Below are 19,796 nucleotides of genomic sequence, written 5' to 3' on the forward strand. Positions count from 1 at the left end.
TGAGTGATAACACTTGTAGATATTAAACAAGGAATTTTGTACTTTTGCCTGAGGTCTCTCCCCAGTAATGTTTGGATAGATTGGTCACCTTCTTCAAGTCTTTGTTGAAATATTGTCTTCTCAGTGAGGCACTCTAGCCACTCTGTTTAAAATTGCTTCCAACTACACTCCCTCCTTCTCACTCTTGTACAGCCTAACCCCCTCCCCAATGCTGCCTCATTTTGCATATCACCATCAAACACATAGTTTACATATTAGCTTGTTTTTTTGTATCTCCACTAGAATATAAGCTCTTTGAGGGCAAAGTATCACAGGGGTTGTTAGTTTTGTCCTCTATTGTATACTTAATAATACTGTATCCTTCCCAGTAGTACATTATCAAGAAACAATTGTGATTTAGATACAGTTGCATTCTGTTAAGTGGATCAACTTGGGAGTGTACTATGTGAGCATGAAGGCATTGAGGTCAGACTACTCTTCAAAGATTTAAACAAATTACATCAAAACTAAAATTGTTGTCAAAATCCACACAGTCAATTATAAACCACTCCGCTTCCAAGGGATAAATGATCTCTAACTTAATCTTACTCAGGACCAAATATTTCACAGTCAGTCCTGGGGTAGTAACTTAGCATATGGACTCTCAATAAATAAATGGATGAACATGAAAATAGGATACTACCTACTTTTTGTCATCTTTTCTTTCCAGGGCATCATTGTCACTCACAGTGCCCCACAGATCTATGCTGGTCTGCAGACTGCTGTCCACCCTGCCACAGGATAGATAAAGATGCTTAAGCTTTAGAAGCTATATCAACTTGATATCTCCACAGTACTTCTTATTTTATTTTATAAAAAGATTAACCTAAAACCAGCCCTTCACTGTGGATCAAGGCTCATCAGAGAAGCACTTATTCGTGTCATGGTTTGCTTTGGGTTTCTTATCAGTCACTTTTTTATGTGTTTAAAGTGTATTTAAAATTTTTCTTAAGAATAGTCCTGTTTCACCTTTAGGCACTCTTGTAAGTGAGCTGATTCTCTAGAGAAGAATACTTGACACCTTTACTAATAGACTGTCAACCCTTTTACTACTCATCTGATATCTAGCGCCTATGAATTTTCCCTCAGGGGACAAAATTATGATTCACCTTGTCCTAAAATGAAGTGGTCCTTTGTGAATTTAGAAAATTATATTTTTGCTTTTTTTTTTGGAAGTATGTTTTAAAATAACTATTTTAAGTTATGGCATACCATTAATTTCACCTATTTCAGATGTACAATTCCATGAATTGCTAGCAAACTTACCAAATTGGGTCTCTGATAAAAGCCTTGTATCTAAAGCATATAAAGACTCTTATTACTGAACAGACAAAAGACAACTCCATTAAAAAGGGACAAAAGCTTTGAATGGACACTTCACAAACAATGTTTATAAAGGGGAAACAAAAGCAATCATCACTACAGTCAAATGTTAGGACTTTTCCAAAACCCCCAAAAGATCCCTTGGGCCCATTTATTCCCACTCTAGACCCGGGCTAATTCTGTCTCTGGAGTCTTCTGTTAGAACCTTAATGGGGGGCTTGGTGTGGCATCCATGTGAGCTGTACTCCTAAAGTATAGGTCAGCATTACCCATCATCTGGCTTTTCTGGACAGTTGGTTTGAATGGAATCATAAGGCATGATATTTTGCAAGTGGCTTTCTTCATTTGGTGATAGAGTTGCGGTTCATCCACTTTGATGTATGTCAGCGCTTCCTTTTCACTGTATAGCATCACACTGTGGATAGACCATGTTTTGTGCCTCCATTGACTAGTTGATGAACATTTAAGTTGTTAGAATCTACTTTTTTGACTTGTCAATAATATTGCTAAGAATGTTTACATGTACATCTTTTTGTGAACTTATGTTTTCATTTTTCTTGGATCAATACCTGGTAGTAGAGCTGCTGGTTATTGTAAATTTATGTTTTTTGTTTTTTGTTTTTTTTAAGGGAACTGCCAAGCTGTGTAAACTGGCTGTGCCAATTACATCTCTAATAGCAATATGTGAGAATTCCTGCTGCTCCACATGGACAGCATTTGTTATTCTGTCATTTTGATTGTAGCCTTTAGGGTAGGTATGTGGTTTTCATGTGCCTTTCTCAGGACTAACATGTTGAGCAATGTATCTTATGATCCTTTTGTTTTCCATCTATAAACTTTGTTTATGAAGTGTCTGTTCAAAGCTTTTGTCCATTTTTAATGGAGTTGTCTTTCTTTTTGTCTGTTGAGTAATGAGTCTTTTATATGTTATAGATATAAGACTTTTACCAGATACCTGATTTGCAAGTATTTCCTCCCACTCTGCTGCCTGATTATTAAAAGAGGGATTCTGTTTGAGATTGACAACCTTGGCTATGGACCTGGATTTGAGCAGTTGTTTAGAGCAATGCGCTTTGTTCTGCTACTGACCCTGCCTATATTAACAGCCACTGGGAGCCAAGTCTATAGAGATACTCACATAAGGAAATGTGCCATACCATAACTTCCCTGAATTTGGGTCTGTACAGAGTTGGCAACAAGAGTTGGCATCAAGTAGGCAACAAGAACAGTGGCTTCATGCAGAGTTATTTGTACACCCCCAAAGTTGTACACTTCTATATAGAAGCAAACTGAGAGTGGCATTTTAGGAAAAGCATAATGGAGTTTCCAGCTTTTCAGGAATAGAAATTCATAAACTCAGCAATTTAAAGTAATATGATGGTGCTTTCCTGGCAAGTTTTAGGATTTTAAATTTCTTTATGATAGGGAGGATGCAAACTTTTCGTGAATTGGGCAGGGATCATTAAGTATCATGAAATTTGCACCTGGTCTTTAAAAAATAAGATTTCATAGAATAGAACTCTACTGTAAGACTTTTTTTTTTACCCTCCCTGCACAGAAATGGAGAGACACTATTATGATCAGAGATGGGGGTGAGAAACAAGCTCTGCCTAACTTACTAAATTTATTATCTAAATCAGGACTTTCTTGAATTCCTTTTTCCTATCTGTTCTTCATAGATTTGCTATTACTTTGTCTAAAAGCTACAAAGGGCCCCTCCACCCCACCCTCGGTGGCGCAGCCAGTTGAGTGCAGTGCTGTGAAGCTGTCTGCTGCCTCTGCAGTGCAAATTCGATCCTGGCTGGCCAGGGAGATAACCACATGGCACAGCAGACCTCTCCTGTCTTGCCCCCTGCTCCCCTCAGCAGTGCTTTCAGTCCATCTGCCTGTTCTGTTCCCCACTCTGTCTCTGGTGAATTCTCTCACCCTCCCGTGCTTCTGGCCTGTACCCCAGCTCTTGTATAAATAAATTAAAAATCTTTAAAAAAAAAAAAAAAGCTACATAAACTAGCTGTTGTACAATTCGGTGGCTTTGAGAATATTCTCAATGTAATGCAACCATCTCTACTCTCTAATTCCAGAACATTTCCACTGCCCTCAAAAGAACCACATACCCAATATAATCAGTCCGTACCAATTTCCACCTTCACCTAGACCCAGCATCTGCTGATCTGCTTTCTGTCTCTATAGACTTACCTCTTCTGGACATTTCATGTAAATGTGGTCATGTAATATGTGATCTTTTGCATCTAGCTTCATTCATTTAGCAAAATGTTTTTGAGATTCAACCATGTTATAAAGGATACTTCATTCCTCATTTTTATGGCCAAATATTCCATTGAATGGAGGTACCACATGCTGTTCATTCATCAGTTGATGGACATTTTGGATATTTCCACTTTTTGGCTATTATGAATAATACTGCTGCTATGAGCATCTGTGTATATGGTTTTGTGTGTGAAGATATGTTTTTAGTTCTCTTAGGTAATACTTAGGATTTTGAAATTGTAGGTGATTAATTTTTTGAGAAACTGCCGAACTTTTCCACAGTGACTACATCAATTAACATTCCTATCAACAACGTATGAGGATTCCTTTTTTCCCACATCCTTGTAAACACTTGCTATTCCCTCCCTTTTTAAAAATTATACCCTGCCTAGTGTGAAGTAGCATCTCATTGTAGTTTTGATTTGCCTTTCCCTGATGACTAATGATGTTGATACATGTGCTTATTGACCACTTGTATATCTTCTTTGGAGAAATGTCAGTTCAAATTCTTTGCCCGGTTTTAAAATGAGTTATTTGTCTTTTTATTGTTTAGTTCTAAGAATCAGTTCTTTGATTTTTGCTATCTCAGAAATAGTTTTGGATCTTTACTTTTGAACTGCCAGTAACATTGCCATCCTTGAAAACTTACTCAAGGTCTAGCTGCTATTTTTAAAGCATGGTGATAATTGAGCAAACAAGAATTTCCATGTCTGATTGGTAGTGCATTTTCTTTATTTTCCACGAAGGGTGTTTTCAAAAATATAACTTTTTTTTTTATAGAGGCATGTTATTTATTTATTCATTTGTTTGTTTGTTTTTGTTTATACATGCACTGGGTACAGTCAGAAGTGCGGGAGGGTGAGAGAATTCACCAGAGCCAGAGTGGGGAGCAGAGCAGGCAGAAGGACAGAAGTACACTGCTGAGGGGAGCAGCGGGCGGCAGGAGGGGTCTGCGCGCCATGTGGGACCCTCCTCCGGTGGCCGGGGAACAGCCGGGGATCGAACCGGTGCGGCAGAGGCCGCGGGCAGCTTCGCAACCCAGCGCTCTACCGCTGTGCCACCGGGGAGGCCCTCAAAAATATAACTTGATGAAGTATTAGTAACTTTGTTATTTGAATTGAACTAATCTCAGCAAATTAATGATTGATAAAGCGCTCACTGACAGTGTTTAAGCTGAAGCTAGAGAACTGCTTATTGGCTTATTACAGAAAATAATATTTAAGAGGAGGAGAAAATAGAGTTAGGAAAGTTGGATTAGATGACATCTGAGATTCCAGTTTTAAAGTCTACTTTTATTGCGTAGAGCTAATATGTGTCCCAGTGAAATATGAAAAATATTGTATATTCCGTTCATTATCTTGAATAAAGAGATTTATTCTAAAGCTAATAAAGATTTATACATTGAAAATAGAATCAAGTATTATTGTACTTCATTCTGTTTTTTAAAAGATTTAAATTGTTTCACCTTGTTCTTGAGAATTTACTTTCCTTCAATTTTAAAAAAATATGTTGTTTTCTTCCTACAGATTAGCAAGACATCTACAAAAAGAGGCCCAAGCTCAACACAATAATTCTGAATTCACAGAAGAACAAAAGGTACCCAAAAAGCAATCTCTGACTATATTGAATTCCAAATGAAAAGAGTTGTCTTTCAAGTCCAGTAAGCAAAAATAACAACTGTTATACTTAAGTAGAAAGAGTGATACTGATTATACTTTTCTGCACATTAAGTGATCACTTAGAGATGCACATGATTCACCAGTTAATAAATTTCTCACTTAATGAATTTCTTTTCAGACTTTAGTAGGGACCATCTACACTCTGGTTGGTTGGGGGTGGGGGGTGATTGTAATCAGTACCTAACTCAACTTTCTTAACTCCAAAAAAAGAAAAGAAAAGCCACCACTGGGGAAAAATTAGTTTAAGTTAAGAATTTGGCTTAAGAATCTGTAAACCGGGGTCCTCCTAGTGGCACAAGGGGTTAAGTCTCAGCATTATGAAGCTATGAGCAACCACTGCAGCTTGAGTTTGATCCCAGGGACCTAACCCACATGGCACAACAGACCTCTTCTTTCTCACACACTGCTTCCCTCAGTAGATCTACCTGTTCTGCTCCCCACTCTGTTTCTGGTGAATCCACACACACAAACACTCTGCATCTATACCCCATTTACACCCCAGCTTTTGTATGCATAAATAAATAAAATAAATCTTTAAAAAAAAAACAAACAAACCTGTAAGCCAAATGTTTCAGTGGTGCTTTCTCCTTGAATTAAAATTTTAATGTGTCGACTTGGTGCCTTTTATCATCAGAGATAATGAAAATGGGATACTTTAAGAAGTTTACTTTAAGAGAAGAAATAGTTTGTTTTTTCCCTGGCCCAAAGTCAAGTTTTATCTCCTAGGTAAGGAAAAAAACTAATGGATCAGTCTTTCCCTCATCCTGTAAGAAAAGACATTGTGAAAACTAGGGTGACTTAGTTTGCTTTCATTAATTTTTGTAGGGGTGGGAATGATTTTTTGCTCTCTGTCCGTTCTGTGGCATGTATTCATTTTACTCTTATTTGTAGGTGTTTGGAAAGAAAAAAACCCCAAAAGTTAAGATTAGTCATTTTTCTTATACAAATTAGTACTTGTATTTTTTAAAACATGGAACCTGTATTATTAAATGTACTTTTTTGTGTTAAAAAAAAAACAGCACGTTGCAATTTATAAGTATATTTTTCTTTTTTCCTTAATAATTGCTAATAACCACAGTAGATTTAGGAAATTTAGGACTTGAGCTTTGAACAACAATTTCCACCAAGGAAATGACTGATTTGCTTAGGGAAAAATAACAAGAATATGTTTCATCACCTCTGTAAGATTTCCAAAATTTATCTGGGAATCAGTTAGGAAGTGATGAACTAACATCACAGAATTGAAAGTTAAAACACCTAAATTTTGAAGCAGAATCTCAGATATTTAAGCATATAACTAATAGCTAACAAAACTGTTCTGAATATGGAAACAAAATGAAAGCTTACGAATTAAAAAAAATTTAATGACCTCCCATATTAATCGCTTGTTCTCCTTGGTTACTTAACATGTTTTGTCTCCAATACCTGTTGCTTAGGTAATGCACATGGGAGCAATAGGACCTCAAGTATAAAATGTATATATTAAAATTATTATTTTCAAAAAATGCCCTCAAGAAATGAGCTTTGTCATTTGATGATGATTAGACGAATGAGAAATAATGAATTTTTCTTGTCTTATGCTTTCTAAGGCTGAAGCTGATGTTTGATAATGCTATTTATTCCTTAGTAGCAAACCAGCTACTCTCCTTTTAGCTTATTACACAGACTCACAGATTTTTATGTTCCTAAAGGCCAAAGAGCCAACCTGATCTCCAAGGAGGAGCCTGCAATCTGGAGTCAGTGGTCTTGGCCTTGAGTCAGCCTGCTGTCCTTGGGCCTTGATTTCCTTATTATGAAATGAGGTATTAGATAACTGTAGATTTTAAATCTTCTAATGACTTCTACCTTTGGAGTATCCTCCTTTTCCCCCTTCCCCAAAGGCCAGATTTCTGAGGTCTTTATTATTTATAACACCTGCCTAGGAGGCAGTTGTGGCTGCCAGTTGTGACTACAGAGAGCTTGTGTCTGCCTGCCTATTCCTTGGCTTGGAGAAGGACCCCAAATTAGTTTGTACTCCGTTGTCAATATAAGGCAAGTTGTGTGCATTTATAAATTTTTCTGTAAAATTCAGCTGAAACATTCAACCAAAAGCCTCATATTTGAATGTCACATAAGAAAAAAGAGACTCCAAGTTTGTAAATGATTAGAAAACAAAGATTTTCCAAATGTGTCCTGGGAACAGTGGCTCTGATGAACTAAGGTGTTATTTGAACAGAGAGAATTTGTGATTTCTTGGGGCTTTTAATATACCAATGCATGTGTTGAATTTTTGTAGAGTTTGAATATGGAATATTTCTTAAATTTCTTTGCTTTTAGAAGTCTGTAAAGAAAGCTAATGTTTTGAAGAAACTTGTTATGGGAGATTTTGATACCAACAATAGGACTGCAAAACTAAATGAATGTTTGGCACATAAACCAAAGGAGAAGAAACCTGGCAGTGTGTCCTCAAGAGGAAAATAGAGAATATTCATGACATTGGTCTTAGCAAAATGGTTCTTTATGTCTTCTATTTTTTATTGTATTCTTTATGCTCTTACTATCTTCAATATTTTTGTGGCAGCGGCAAATTTTAAAATTATGTCAATGATTCGGTAGTTTGTGGAAATTGAAAAGTGTTTTTTAAACAACCATATTTCAAAAGCATTTTCTTCATGAAGTTTTGCCTAGCTCACAATAAGCTTTCAAAAATATTGAGTAAAAACAAAAATAAGAAAAAGAATAAAAAATATTTAATGAGTAAATGCTTTGTTGAATCTTAGGTTATTGATATTTATTCAGACATGATTATTATCCTAATTTTGAGGTAATTATTTAAGTCTGAAGAACCTTAAAGCCAAACTACTGATCCCTCTAAACTTTATTAAATTTGAGAAATAGCATAAAATCTCTATGTGGATTTTCTATTCATAAGATTCTCAAAGATTCCTGGTGGAAAATAAGCAAGTTTATAATTCTTATTTGACCCTCCCTCATGATTAGTTGACTTAACTTTCATTTCAGTTCTCAATAGTTTTGTCATTGTAACAACTGGGTTTCAGAGCCAAAGAATAACTGCCAAAAGTTTTCATTTCATCAAATTCCCTATTTTGGTGTAGTAGATTTTCTCATGTAAGTTTCTGGACAGAATAGAACATCCTGTCTCATGATGCTTAGAAAGTTTTTCCCTGTTTTGAATCAAGTTTGGTGGTAATGAGAATTCCAGCACTTAGATGCTTGTTTTATATTTTATATGTTCCCCCTTCATCTACCCCTCCCCCTCTTCCTTCCTCGCTTACCCTCGGTCAGCTACCCCAGCTTGAGTTAAACTGCCTGTTTAAATCTAAAAATTAAGTCTGGATGTGACTATACTACTTGATGTACATTTTTTAAACTTATTTTTCCTTATTTGAATATGACTTAGCAAAGTTAATATTAATTGTCCAGTTTCATTCCATCATTTCCCTTAACTGCACTTTTTGCATTGCCAACTTCTCTAGCAATGATAACATAGAATAGCTAATATTCTGGAAATGAGAGCATTTTCCATTTCTGCACCATACTGAGCACAAACGATTAATGTCAGTGAAATGCTAATAGTTTAAACCTTTCTTAAAATGAAATTGCACTTGTTTTCAGTTCTTAGATTTAATGTACATTACTTCATAATCAGTACTTATACTCTGACACAAGTGACCTTGAGCAACTGCATTTTTCTGAAGAATTTGTTTCTAAGAAGGTGAAACAATTACAGTAGCAAACACTTGATTTCACATCCAATAAATGCCACATGTTTTCAAAGTCATTGCTGCAGCTGAAAATGATAGTTTCACTCCTTTTTTTTCATACTGTTGTTGGGTGTGGTCCCTTAAAATACTTATGAATAATGCCTATTGGTATCTTGCCATAGTTCAGTAAAGTCTGTAAAAAGCTGTTGCTTCTTAAAGAAATGTTTAATTTTAAATCCTGTTGTTAGTGGATTTATAGCTGTTAGGCCACATTTAACTTAAATGTTAAAAGCATCAAATCAAATGGATTTTATAGTAAAGAAGGAAAGAGAGTTGCTAATATTTTTAAGGACTTACTGATATATCTCAGTTAAGAGAACATAAAAAGTATAACCAAATGGTATTAAAATAAGTGTATGGCTTTGTTTTAGTGTTAATCCTATACAAAGGTAACTTAATCTTTCTTCACATTTCATATCTATAAAATGGTTGTATCTAACTCACAGGGTAATAATAGTGAGGATTAAGTGAATTAATGTGTGTAAATCACTCAGGAGAGTCTCATTCAGTAAGTGCTCAATATCTGTTAGCCATTACTACTATTGTGTTAATATATTTATGTTTAAAATAATTCATTTTGTCAGAGTTGAGTGATTTGAACAGTAATGATGGGGATACCAGTATTTCTGATTCCTATAAAACTGCTATTTGAGAGGGTGAATAATCTATGTTTTGAATCCTTTTTGCAGTTACCATGTTCAAATATAATTTTTATATGTAGGAACTGAGGCAAGCAGAGGGGGAGGGGGTGGGCTGGGTGTAGGGGAGGGAAGGAGCCCAGTGGAACATGGTGGAGGTTTGTTGGGACACTGGTGGGGGGCAGGGTATCAAAGTACACATTTGTAGAGGTTTGAACCTATAACCCCTGGAGAAGATATGAAGATATAAACCTACTTTACCTCAGTGAACATAATGTGGGGGCTAAAATTAAATAAATAAATAAATAAATTTAAAACCTAAATAAATAAATTAAATCTTCATAATAAAATGGAACATTTTCTAAGCTCTTGTCTTGGGATGTAAAGAAATTCTTAAAGATTGTGAAGATAACTTAGACATTGTTACTTGTTCTCTGGTCAAGAGTCAGACCTTGCTCAGTAGGAGGTTATTTTGTGAGTCCTTATACCAGCTGTTTATTATCTTTACTTGGTTAGGTAGAGCCCACTAGCCTACATGCCAGGCGCTAGGCCAATATTTGTTTTGTTCCTCATTTATCTTCCAAAGAAAATTAACAGAAGGGAAAACCACAAAATCTAATTTACTATACTAAATGTTTGCAAGTCATCAATAGAATTAGAAAAGCATTTTTCCCCAGAATTTTTCATTGTAAAGGCCTTGCAATTAGCAGAAATATCTTGCTTTTTAGTCTGGATTTATTCCTAATGAAAACTTAGGAAATGTCTTTTGGGAAAGGACTCAAAAGGCTTTGGTGGGTCTAATTCAGCTGCCTGCTCTTGTAAATATTTCTTCTATGGGTCTCCTTTTCATTTCCAACCCTAGTTATTCATGTGTGTTCTTGTTCCGATAATAGTTGGCCTGCCCAGTTGAAATAACCCAATTAGTCTCTCCATTGGTCTTTTCTCCTTTCTCCAAAATATATTTTTTTGTCATTTATCATTACAAACTTCTTAAAAGCAAATCTGATAGTCATTCTTCCATTCAAGAACCTTCTATGTAATTTGTTGCTAAAGTAAGACTCTTCAGCTGGTCATTGAAGGTCCCCTTCAGAATGATTCCCACCCCCACTTCACATTTCAACCCCAGCTCTCCTACTTCAGTTTGGGACTTTAGGCAACTGAACCAGTTTTCCAAACTCTTCAGTTTTAGAATGGCTTCCAGTCATTGGAGCTTAATTCCTAATATATATTCTTGTCCTGTTTCTTCAGGACATAGAGCAGCTTACTTAGTTGAAGCTGATAGAATCAAGTTTCTCTGCTTTATGTTATTGTGGTTCTCTATATGTCTTATCGCTAATAGAACATAAGCTTAATTAAAGGTAGGACTAGGCCCCTGACATTTTTTAGCTCAGATTGCATATATATATATATATATAAAACATACCTAACTGTAGTATTTACCACTGTTCATCACAAGTATTGATTTTGCTTAGTTTGTCACTTTTTAAATTGAACAAGACAAGATTGGACTTAATGTCAAAGTTAAATTATACTATTGTACTAACCTTTGGGGTTTTTATTTTTGATCTTTTAGTGAGTTTCAGACTTTATGGAGAAGAAGACAAGGCAAAGCTAGGAAAGGAAGATAATGAAAGATATTAAAGGCTGCTTGGCCTTTAATCATAGCGAAAGCTATCATCAAAGCAAACTTGATTTAAAATTGATTGTGCCATACTAGGTCAGGAGAGAATATATACTCACCTTCTCTCCCTTATCCCAGCCCTCTGCCTCCCATTTTTCTTCTCTAAAGTCTACAAGATCAAAAATAAGAGGTAAAATTTAACTTACTTAAAAAATTATAGAGCTCCTATGAACAAAAATTAACTTGATTTTTTACAACTATCTGTTATAATGTATTTGGTGCTTTAGCTTTTTCTTTTTCCTACAGAAAACCATAGGCAAAATTGCAACATGCTTGGAATTACGAAGTTCAGCTTTACAGGTAAATGGGGTTTTCCCCTCTTTCTAATATAAGGAAAAGAAATTATTATGAACTACTCTAATAAAACATAAGGCATTCATGCCTAAAGCAGCATTGTCTTAGAATATTTTTATAACAATGGGAATTAATAGGTTAAATTCTAATAAAATATTTAGTTCCTATTTTTAAGCTATGGAAGTAAAAAATATAAATGTAATTTTTTTTCCTTATATTGTTAGCCTGACTGTTCCAAAAACACAAAAGCAAACAAAAATCAGTTTGGGACTTTTCATTCTCTACCTTGAAAGCAAGAAATGGATTCATTTACTTTGACTGCTTTTTGACTATTTAGTTTTTGTCACTTCAAAGCATATCATGCAATGAAATCCTTCTAATAATATTATATGATGTGCATATTTTGAATTCAGTCCACACAGTCCCAAGACGAATTTAAGCTGGAGGACCTGAAGAAGCTAGAACCAAGTAAGTTTTATATCTTTTAGTGCTATTCCTTTAGAAAAATATTGAATCTTTTATAGATACAAAGATTATTTAGCATACATGCTAGTGTTGATTTATTTCTAGTATCTAGTCGTATGGGTTTTTATGTTTTTATAATTCTGGTAGTAATTATTGTTTGTTTCATCTTCATTATAGAATATGAGAAATTATTTGACTCTTGGTTATACCTCATCTGTATGTTTTAGCCTTTATTTTTTATTAATCTCCTCAATAAGATTTACTTTGGTAAACATTTACAGTAGACTCCACTGGACAGTATAAAGTTATATATATTGATGCCCATTTATATTACATGTCATCAAAAACTACTGTCCAGCCAATTCAGCTGCTCTACAAATTACTTCCTTGGGCCTCCCCGGTGGCGCAGCAGGTTGAGCGCAGCGCTGTGAAGCTGTCCGCAGCCTCTGCAGCATGGGTTCGATTCCTGGCCAGCCAGGGAGATACCCACATGGCACAGCAGACCTCTCCTGTCTCGCCCACTGCTCCCCTCAGCAGTGTATTTCAGTCGATCTGCCTGTTCTGTTCCCCACTCTGTCTCTGGTGAATCCTTTCACCACCAACCCCTAACCCCCGGGCCTCTGGCTTGTACCTCAGCTCTTGTATAAATAAAATAAATCTTTAAAAAAAAATTATTTCCTTGTTGTTCCCATTTTCCTTTCTCTTCCTGACTTTTTTATTTATTTATTTATTTTAGTAAACCATTCAAATGTTTTGGTGGTTAGCATGTTGCTAAAGAAAGCTTTTTTTGTTGGTTCAAATGAATGTTTTAGAGGAAATGTTTGTAATGCAGGCAAAGGCACAAGTATCAAATGTCACCACAATCAGTTTTAGGACATTGTCATCACCCCAAAAAAGAAACCCTGTACTGATTAGCATTCAATCATTTCTTCCCAACTCTCCACCTTAGGTAATCTCTGATCGACATTCTGTCTTAATAAATTGGACTATTCTGGACGATTTATATATATGGAAACATAATGTATGGTCTTTTGTGACTGGCTGTATATAAGATTACTTTAAGAAAAGCACATTGATCGTTTTAAAAAAAATAGAACAACTGCAATTAGGATGTCTGTTAGATAACGGTTATAAGGAAAATTCTAATGTCCAATTTTTTAAAATGATAAGAATAGTTAGGATTTGGACTCCTTATTTTATCACTATTTTTTTTCAAGTTTTTTGTTTTGTTTACAAATAAAATTAAAGAATCTTACAGGTACAAATGATGACAGCAGATATTATAAAGCACTTATCAGGTACTTATTCCTATAAGCATGCTCAATAATTTATCCTGTTACCTCATGGAATCTTTTACTGGTAGATGTTTACCTTTTTCAAGTAGCAGCTCTGTGTGAAGCACTGAGCTCTGTCCTCTCAACTCTGTTTTTCTAATAGGCACTTGCCCATTATCTTGTAGCATATAAATACTGGGTCTTGACCAGAGTTCTGAGTGACCCCACAGCCTATGTCCCTTCCACTGTTATTAATAGCTATTGTGGAAAAATATTGACATGAATCCTTAATATCATAGTTCTCCAGGTCATGTTCCTGAGAGATTATTGATCCATATTAATGGAAGATTGGACTATAATCTGCTTTAGTCTTCTTTTTTATGGTTGGTTGGTTGGTTTTGTTTTAAAATTGGGGTGGGAATGAAAAAGGAAGCATTATGATACGCTTTGTTATATTTTGCATTTATATACTTCTCATTTGACTCTCTTCTTGGTACTTAATATCTTTTTTAGGTGATTTTAATTTGTGGTTACCTCTTAAAGAAACATGAATACTGTGTGTGTGTATAAGAGAGAGAGATGTATCTCAGTAGGATATGCTCTATAATTTTGAATTTATCAAAGCTAGGCATGAATTAATTATTTTATCAGAATTAGCCACTTTCTACAAATTTTTGTGTGCCATATTTCAGATTAAATGTTTTCAGTCAGTCTGGCCTCTGCCTCTTCTAAGACTATAAGAAAGGAAAATCAATGAATGACTCTGTTTGAGTAATTAGTTTATTTTGCTAATGTGTCTTTCTTTTAAGATTTTTTAAAACTCTTGATAATCCTGTCTGAAATTCATACTAAAACTAAGGTCTTGAAACTACTAGTCAGTTAATTTTCTTCTGTTACTCCTTAATAGTATACTACTTCATGCTCACACTTACCTTCCTTACGATCATTCTATGAAATTCCTCCCATTAATCTATCCTTCAAGGTCCAAGAGAAATCCCCCTTTCTCTGAATGCTTTCTCTGCTCTCCCTAGTCATAATTTAACTCTGCAATAAAGCCTCCCATTCTTTAGAGGAGCTCTGTTTATGTCCAATAGCATGACCTGCTCTGTATTCTCATTTATATTTCTTTCTTTCTTCAAAAAGATTGTGAACAACCTCTGTATTTTCTCCACAGAGCCTAATACAGTGTTTTGCATTTAGTATAAACTTGACAAAAAAAGTTGAAAGCATTTGATTGCCTTCAGGGAATCTTCTCCCATAATTAAAAAATAAAAATTACCTTTCAAATGGGACACCCTTCCCCATTTGCCTACCACAAAAATGAAACAGCTCAGCTACCAAAGCAGAATGCATTCTGATGTGTGTGTCACTGTGAGAGAGTCAGCTTCTGGGAAGTGGGTGGCTCTGTTGACATTTTCCCAGTGGTACCGCATCAGGGGCGACAGCCTCAGCCTGTAAGTTCTGGATAAACCAACCGGTCCCCCAGCCCATGATGGACTCTGTGCTTAGGCAGTGCCTTCTTTGAAATGATAAACTTGCTTCTCATGTTCTCCAAATTCCTCTAAAGTATGAGCACTGGAAGCAATGGAAGGAAAAGTGGTACACATAAAGTTTAAGTGGTACCCAGTTTTCAAAGGTCATCAGAATCTCTGTTATTCCACAGCTGGTGAAAGTGGAAACCTCCCTGCAACTCCAGAGGGAAAGAATCTCCTTCTCCTGCTGAGGCTGTCAGGGAGAGGGAGGCAGAGCAGTGACCTGGGTTGTCAGCGCATATCCTGCTCCCTCCAGTCGTGACCCTTATTCAACCTTCTTCTGTTGACTCCAAATGTTGTTCTGTACATATTTTAAGGGATATTGAAGGACAGCTGTGGTTTTTCTAATAGGAAAGATACATGAGCTGTTCTGTTATCATCCATTACCCCATCCTTAGTATGTAGATTGATACTTTGTAATTAATGGGTGTTCATTGAGTTGAATAAATAGCTTACTTACAGTGGGCAAATGTGCAGCAAGTTTAGAAAGGATGTTCTTATCATTTGAAAGTTGTGCTTTTTGGTGAGACTCTGCAGTACTGGAATTCCAGTCAGCAGGATCCAGGGAGAATCATGTAGAGGAGGAGCTGCCATATAATAATTAGGCTTACCCTTGTATGGTAATTTAAGTCCTTGTGCAGTGTCATTTACACTGTTTGGTTCTCTCAGCAATCTGTGAAGGAAGTGCAGTCATTTCCACTTTAGAGCTGGGGAGACTGAGATTCAGAGCAGTTACGTGAATGTTCAAACTATTGTGCAATTAATTGTCTGCCTCAATTCTCACATCAAATCCTCTGGCTTTCATCTTTGGCGGCTTCTTTGCTTATCACACTTCAGCTCCACAGTCCACTTTGTTCCTTAAACCAGCCAAACTAGTTCCTGCCTCAGAGTCTCTATTATTGCTTTTGCAACAGCATACTCTCATCCTAGAGAGCCCTTGCCCCAGACCTTCTATGGACATCTCCCCTGATGCCTGTCACTGCTCTGATCCAGTCTGCTACCAGTTGTTTTGAAATGCCTTTCCTACCCACTTGAGGTGCAGTTCTCCCCCATTCCACTTACACAGCCATCCTGTTTCTGTCCTTCACAAAACGGATGAGTCTTGCATCACCTGGTCTAGTCTTTTTTTGGTCTTTTTTCTGAGTTGTGTCTAAGATACATATTTGAGGTCAAGATCCCTCTCTCCAGGTCATTGTCCTTAAGTATCTAACACAAGGACCTCCCTGGTGGCGCAAGGGCTTAAGCACTGCACTATGAAGCAATCTGCAGCCTCTGCAGCATGAGTTCGATCCCCAGCCGGCCAGGAAGCAACCCACATGGCACAGCAGACCTCTCCTGTCTCACCCGCTGCTACCCTCAGCAGTGTATTTCAGTCAGTCTGCCTGTTCTGTTCACTACTCTGTCTGGTGAATCCTCCACTCCCCGCATCTCTGGCCTGTATCCCAGTTCTTATATGCATAAATAAATAAAGCTTTAAAAAAAAAAAGTAACAGGGACTGGAACTGTGTGTAGACCTGTACACACTGGTGTAGAAAAAAGAAGGAATAGAAGTGAGAACTGAAGGGAGAGAGAATAAGAACTAAGGAGAATCTAGACACACATCTCCAACTTGGTAGGTGTTCATATAGAAGGTCTGATAAACAAATCCAGCTCCCATTGGAGTAAGTTATATAATTGCAACCTGTGCACTTGAGAGTTCCTCCTTTGGGATGACAATAAGCCACACCAATTTTAGATGTAAACCCAGAGTAAAAGAGGCTGAATAAGGCAAATACAAATCATAGATTCCTTTTGGATTACCCGCATATTCCATTACTTCACCTTCATGTAATTGCTAGTAGTTTACTGGGAACCCAGCAGGCCAGTGATGAAAATACTAAATTACTACTTATCATACTTCTCCAGATGTAGCCAAAACTGTAGAACATCTCTAAGTTACATGCTAGAATGTAATTACTGAAATGTTGATCGGCCACCTCCCAGAGGCAGGAGGTAGCACCCTTTTGTTTGAAGACAACTTTGTATATCTGTGCATATAAATGGGCCAGCTAGCTCCCAGCCCAAAGCATATGAGCATTACAACCTTGCCATTACGAACTTTAAAGTTTTCAGGAAGGAAATATTCCCCTTCACTGGTGCCCTGGTGTCATTAGGACCTTGTACATGGACGGACTAGTTTAGGGTCTGTTTTCCACGAGGGCCCTGAGACCTCAACCTGACTGTGCTTGGAGATCTGCCAGTGTCTGAAATTGCTGGCCCCTGGAGTACCCAGTGAGTCTCGTCTCTTTTTGCTGAGACCTACATTAGCCAAATGCGTTATGGCTCCAGATGGTGATAGTTGGGAGGATTTTTTTAATGTATGTTAATATGCTTAGTAAAACTGATTAAAAAACAATATGCATAGTAAAATGGAGTCATTTACAGTATAACTTTGGATTTTGAGTCATTAAAAATTCATGTATCTTTATCTTTTCATTCTAGTCTTGAAGAATATTCTTACCTATAATAAAGAATTTCCATTTGATGTTCAGCCTGTCCCCTTAAGGTAAAACAAACATGCAGCAATATTTGTCCTCTTATATTATCATCTTATTTTATACCTGCTTATCAGCTATTTCTGGACCTTTTATGTGGCAACCTTATAAATGTGGCAACCCTTATAAATCAGCATTTTTTTTATAGCAACATCTTACCTGGGAAATGAATAGCTATGAGACTTCAGTAGTGCATTTAGTTTTTAGCTCACTGTTTTGTTTTTTGCTCTTTTTCATGTAGAAAAATTTTCGCACCTGGTGAAGAGGAGAATTTGGAATTTGAAGAAGATGAAGAAGAGGGTGGTGCTGGAGCAGGGTCTCCTGATTCCTTTCCTGCTAGAGTTCCGGGTGGGTATCACTTGTTAAATATATCACTTACCATGACCTAAAAGTTTGGGTGTTTGGAACTTATTTTGTATTTGCAGGTGGAGAGTGAAACCTCTCTGGAGTATGCCAATTGTAAGCAGATTTTTGTGATCATATTATGGGCAGTCACTGTTGACAAGTATAGGCTTAAAGTGCCTCACTGTCTGTGTCAGGTCCTCAGGGCCAGTGATTTGCTGGGACACTGAGTGTGGACCTTCACTCACAGCTATGACTGATCTCAGTAGAAAATATAAGAATAAAATCAGCCAATGTAAAGGCGCACTGGCAAAGTCTGGAGGAGGCCAGGTACAAAATTCCACTGTCCCCTCCCAGTGAAATATTTTTCTTTCTTTTGCGGTGTATTAGGAAATTTCAAGCTGGCTGAAATGGTATCTTCCTATTTTACTGACTGGCTAATTTTTATTTCCTTTCAAATTACATAATGGATGTAGTTTCCAATTCTATAAATTTCTATCTGATTGGGTTATTTGCTGACTTGCTGTACTTCTGTAGCAGACAAGCTCCTTTAAAGCAGGTGCGGTAAACCATGAAACAGAGAGGTGAAGGTCTTCTTGGGGTTCAGGTTGCTGAGTTGATAGAAAGTCTACCATAAATTCAGTCAATGTGCTATTTAAAATCAAACCTACACTGAATCAATTTTGTGTTCTGACATAGCATTGTAGTACTTTTTTCAGAGGTACATGAAGCTTACTGAATTCTTCTAGTGCCTGCTTAAATTTATAGTAGATGCCTACTAGAGAAAATTTAAGTCATTATACTCATATAGACATTACACAACTTTTAATTTCACACATCTAGATATATTGTTATTTAAATGAAAACAGCCCCTATGACTATTTTCAATCTTTTAAAGTAAATTTAAAAAATGAATAAATTTCCTATATTTTGAAATTCTTTCTCTTGAAAGTATAAAGAAACAATTGTCTCTCAACTGCTAACCAATGAGTAGCTAAAAGAAATTGTATGTGTTTTTGACTATTTTATCATAGTTTCTACTTTGAATTTAGCAACTTAGTTGAATTTAGTAATTCAAACAAAAATTTGGTCTCTTTAATTTGCAAAGATTTTTTTGCTGCCAGAATTTAAATACACATTTGATGTATATTTTATATTGATGTATATTTTATATTGAGCAATATCATTATCTAAATTGTCTCCAAATAACAGGCATACTTTTTTTGAAATAAAAAAAATGCTACTTAGGGCCTGCCTGGTGGCCCAAGGGGTTAAGCACCACACTATGAAGCAATCCACAGCCTCTGCAGCACGAGTTCGATCCCTGGCCGGCCAGGGAGAAACCCACATGGCAAGGCAGACCTTTCCTGTCTCCCGCTGCTTTCCTCAGCAGTGTATTTCAGTCAGTCTGCCTATTGTGTTCCCCACTCAGTCTCTGGTTGATCCTCTCACCCCTGCATGTCTGGCCTGTACCCCAGCGCTTGTATGCATAAATAAATAAATCTTTTTAAAAATGCTATTTAAATGCAAAGCATGAGTATGCATTTTTAAGTTATATTTAGCAGTACAAAGAAATGTGGACTTAAAAAATGTGGATGTCAGAACCTGAGTCAGTAGTACTAGGTATGTGAATGTAGTTACAAATATGAAAAATCTGAAACAACAAAAACTAACAGACTATATGTTATTTGACATTGCGTAGTCCAGTTCGGACACTTGCTTGAACTCTTAAGTGAGGATTAAAAAACTTCATCCTCCTTGGTGATGATATGTTTGTTTTTTTTTTAATTTTTTTTTTAAAAAATTATTTATTTATTTATTTACACAAGAACCCGGGTACAGGCCAGATGCGCGGGAGAGTGAGAGGATTCGCCAGAGACAGAGCGGGGAAAAGAACAGGCAGACTGACAAAATACACTGCTGAGGGGCATAGCAGGCAAGACAGGAGAGGTCTGCCTTGCCA

The 19,796-nt window shown here is 36.5% G+C and overlaps 1 protein-coding gene across 1 annotated transcript in view; it reads left to right on the forward strand.

The window, feature by feature from the left end:
• Nucleotides 1–19,796, forward strand: part of AIDA (axin interactor, dorsalization associated) — a gene marked incomplete at both ends in the record, with an annotated part of 30,301 nt that overhangs the window by 2,537 nt on the left and 7,968 nt on the right. The window contains 5 exons of the mRNA XM_084245825.1: nucleotides 5,157–5,226; nucleotides 11,639–11,692; nucleotides 12,100–12,154; nucleotides 17,439–17,502; nucleotides 17,733–17,839. Coding sequence (XP_084101951.1) covers nucleotides 5,157–5,226; nucleotides 11,639–11,692; nucleotides 12,100–12,154; nucleotides 17,439–17,502; nucleotides 17,733–17,839 — 350 coding nt within the window. The remainder of the gene's footprint in view (nucleotides 1–5,156; nucleotides 5,227–11,638; nucleotides 11,693–12,099; nucleotides 12,155–17,438; nucleotides 17,503–17,732; nucleotides 17,840–19,796) is intronic.

Source organism: Talpa europaea, assembly GCF_964194135.1.
Source record: "Talpa europaea genome assembly, chromosome: 10".
Taxonomy (NCBI): Eukaryota; Metazoa; Chordata; class Mammalia; order Eulipotyphla; family Talpidae; genus Talpa; species Talpa europaea.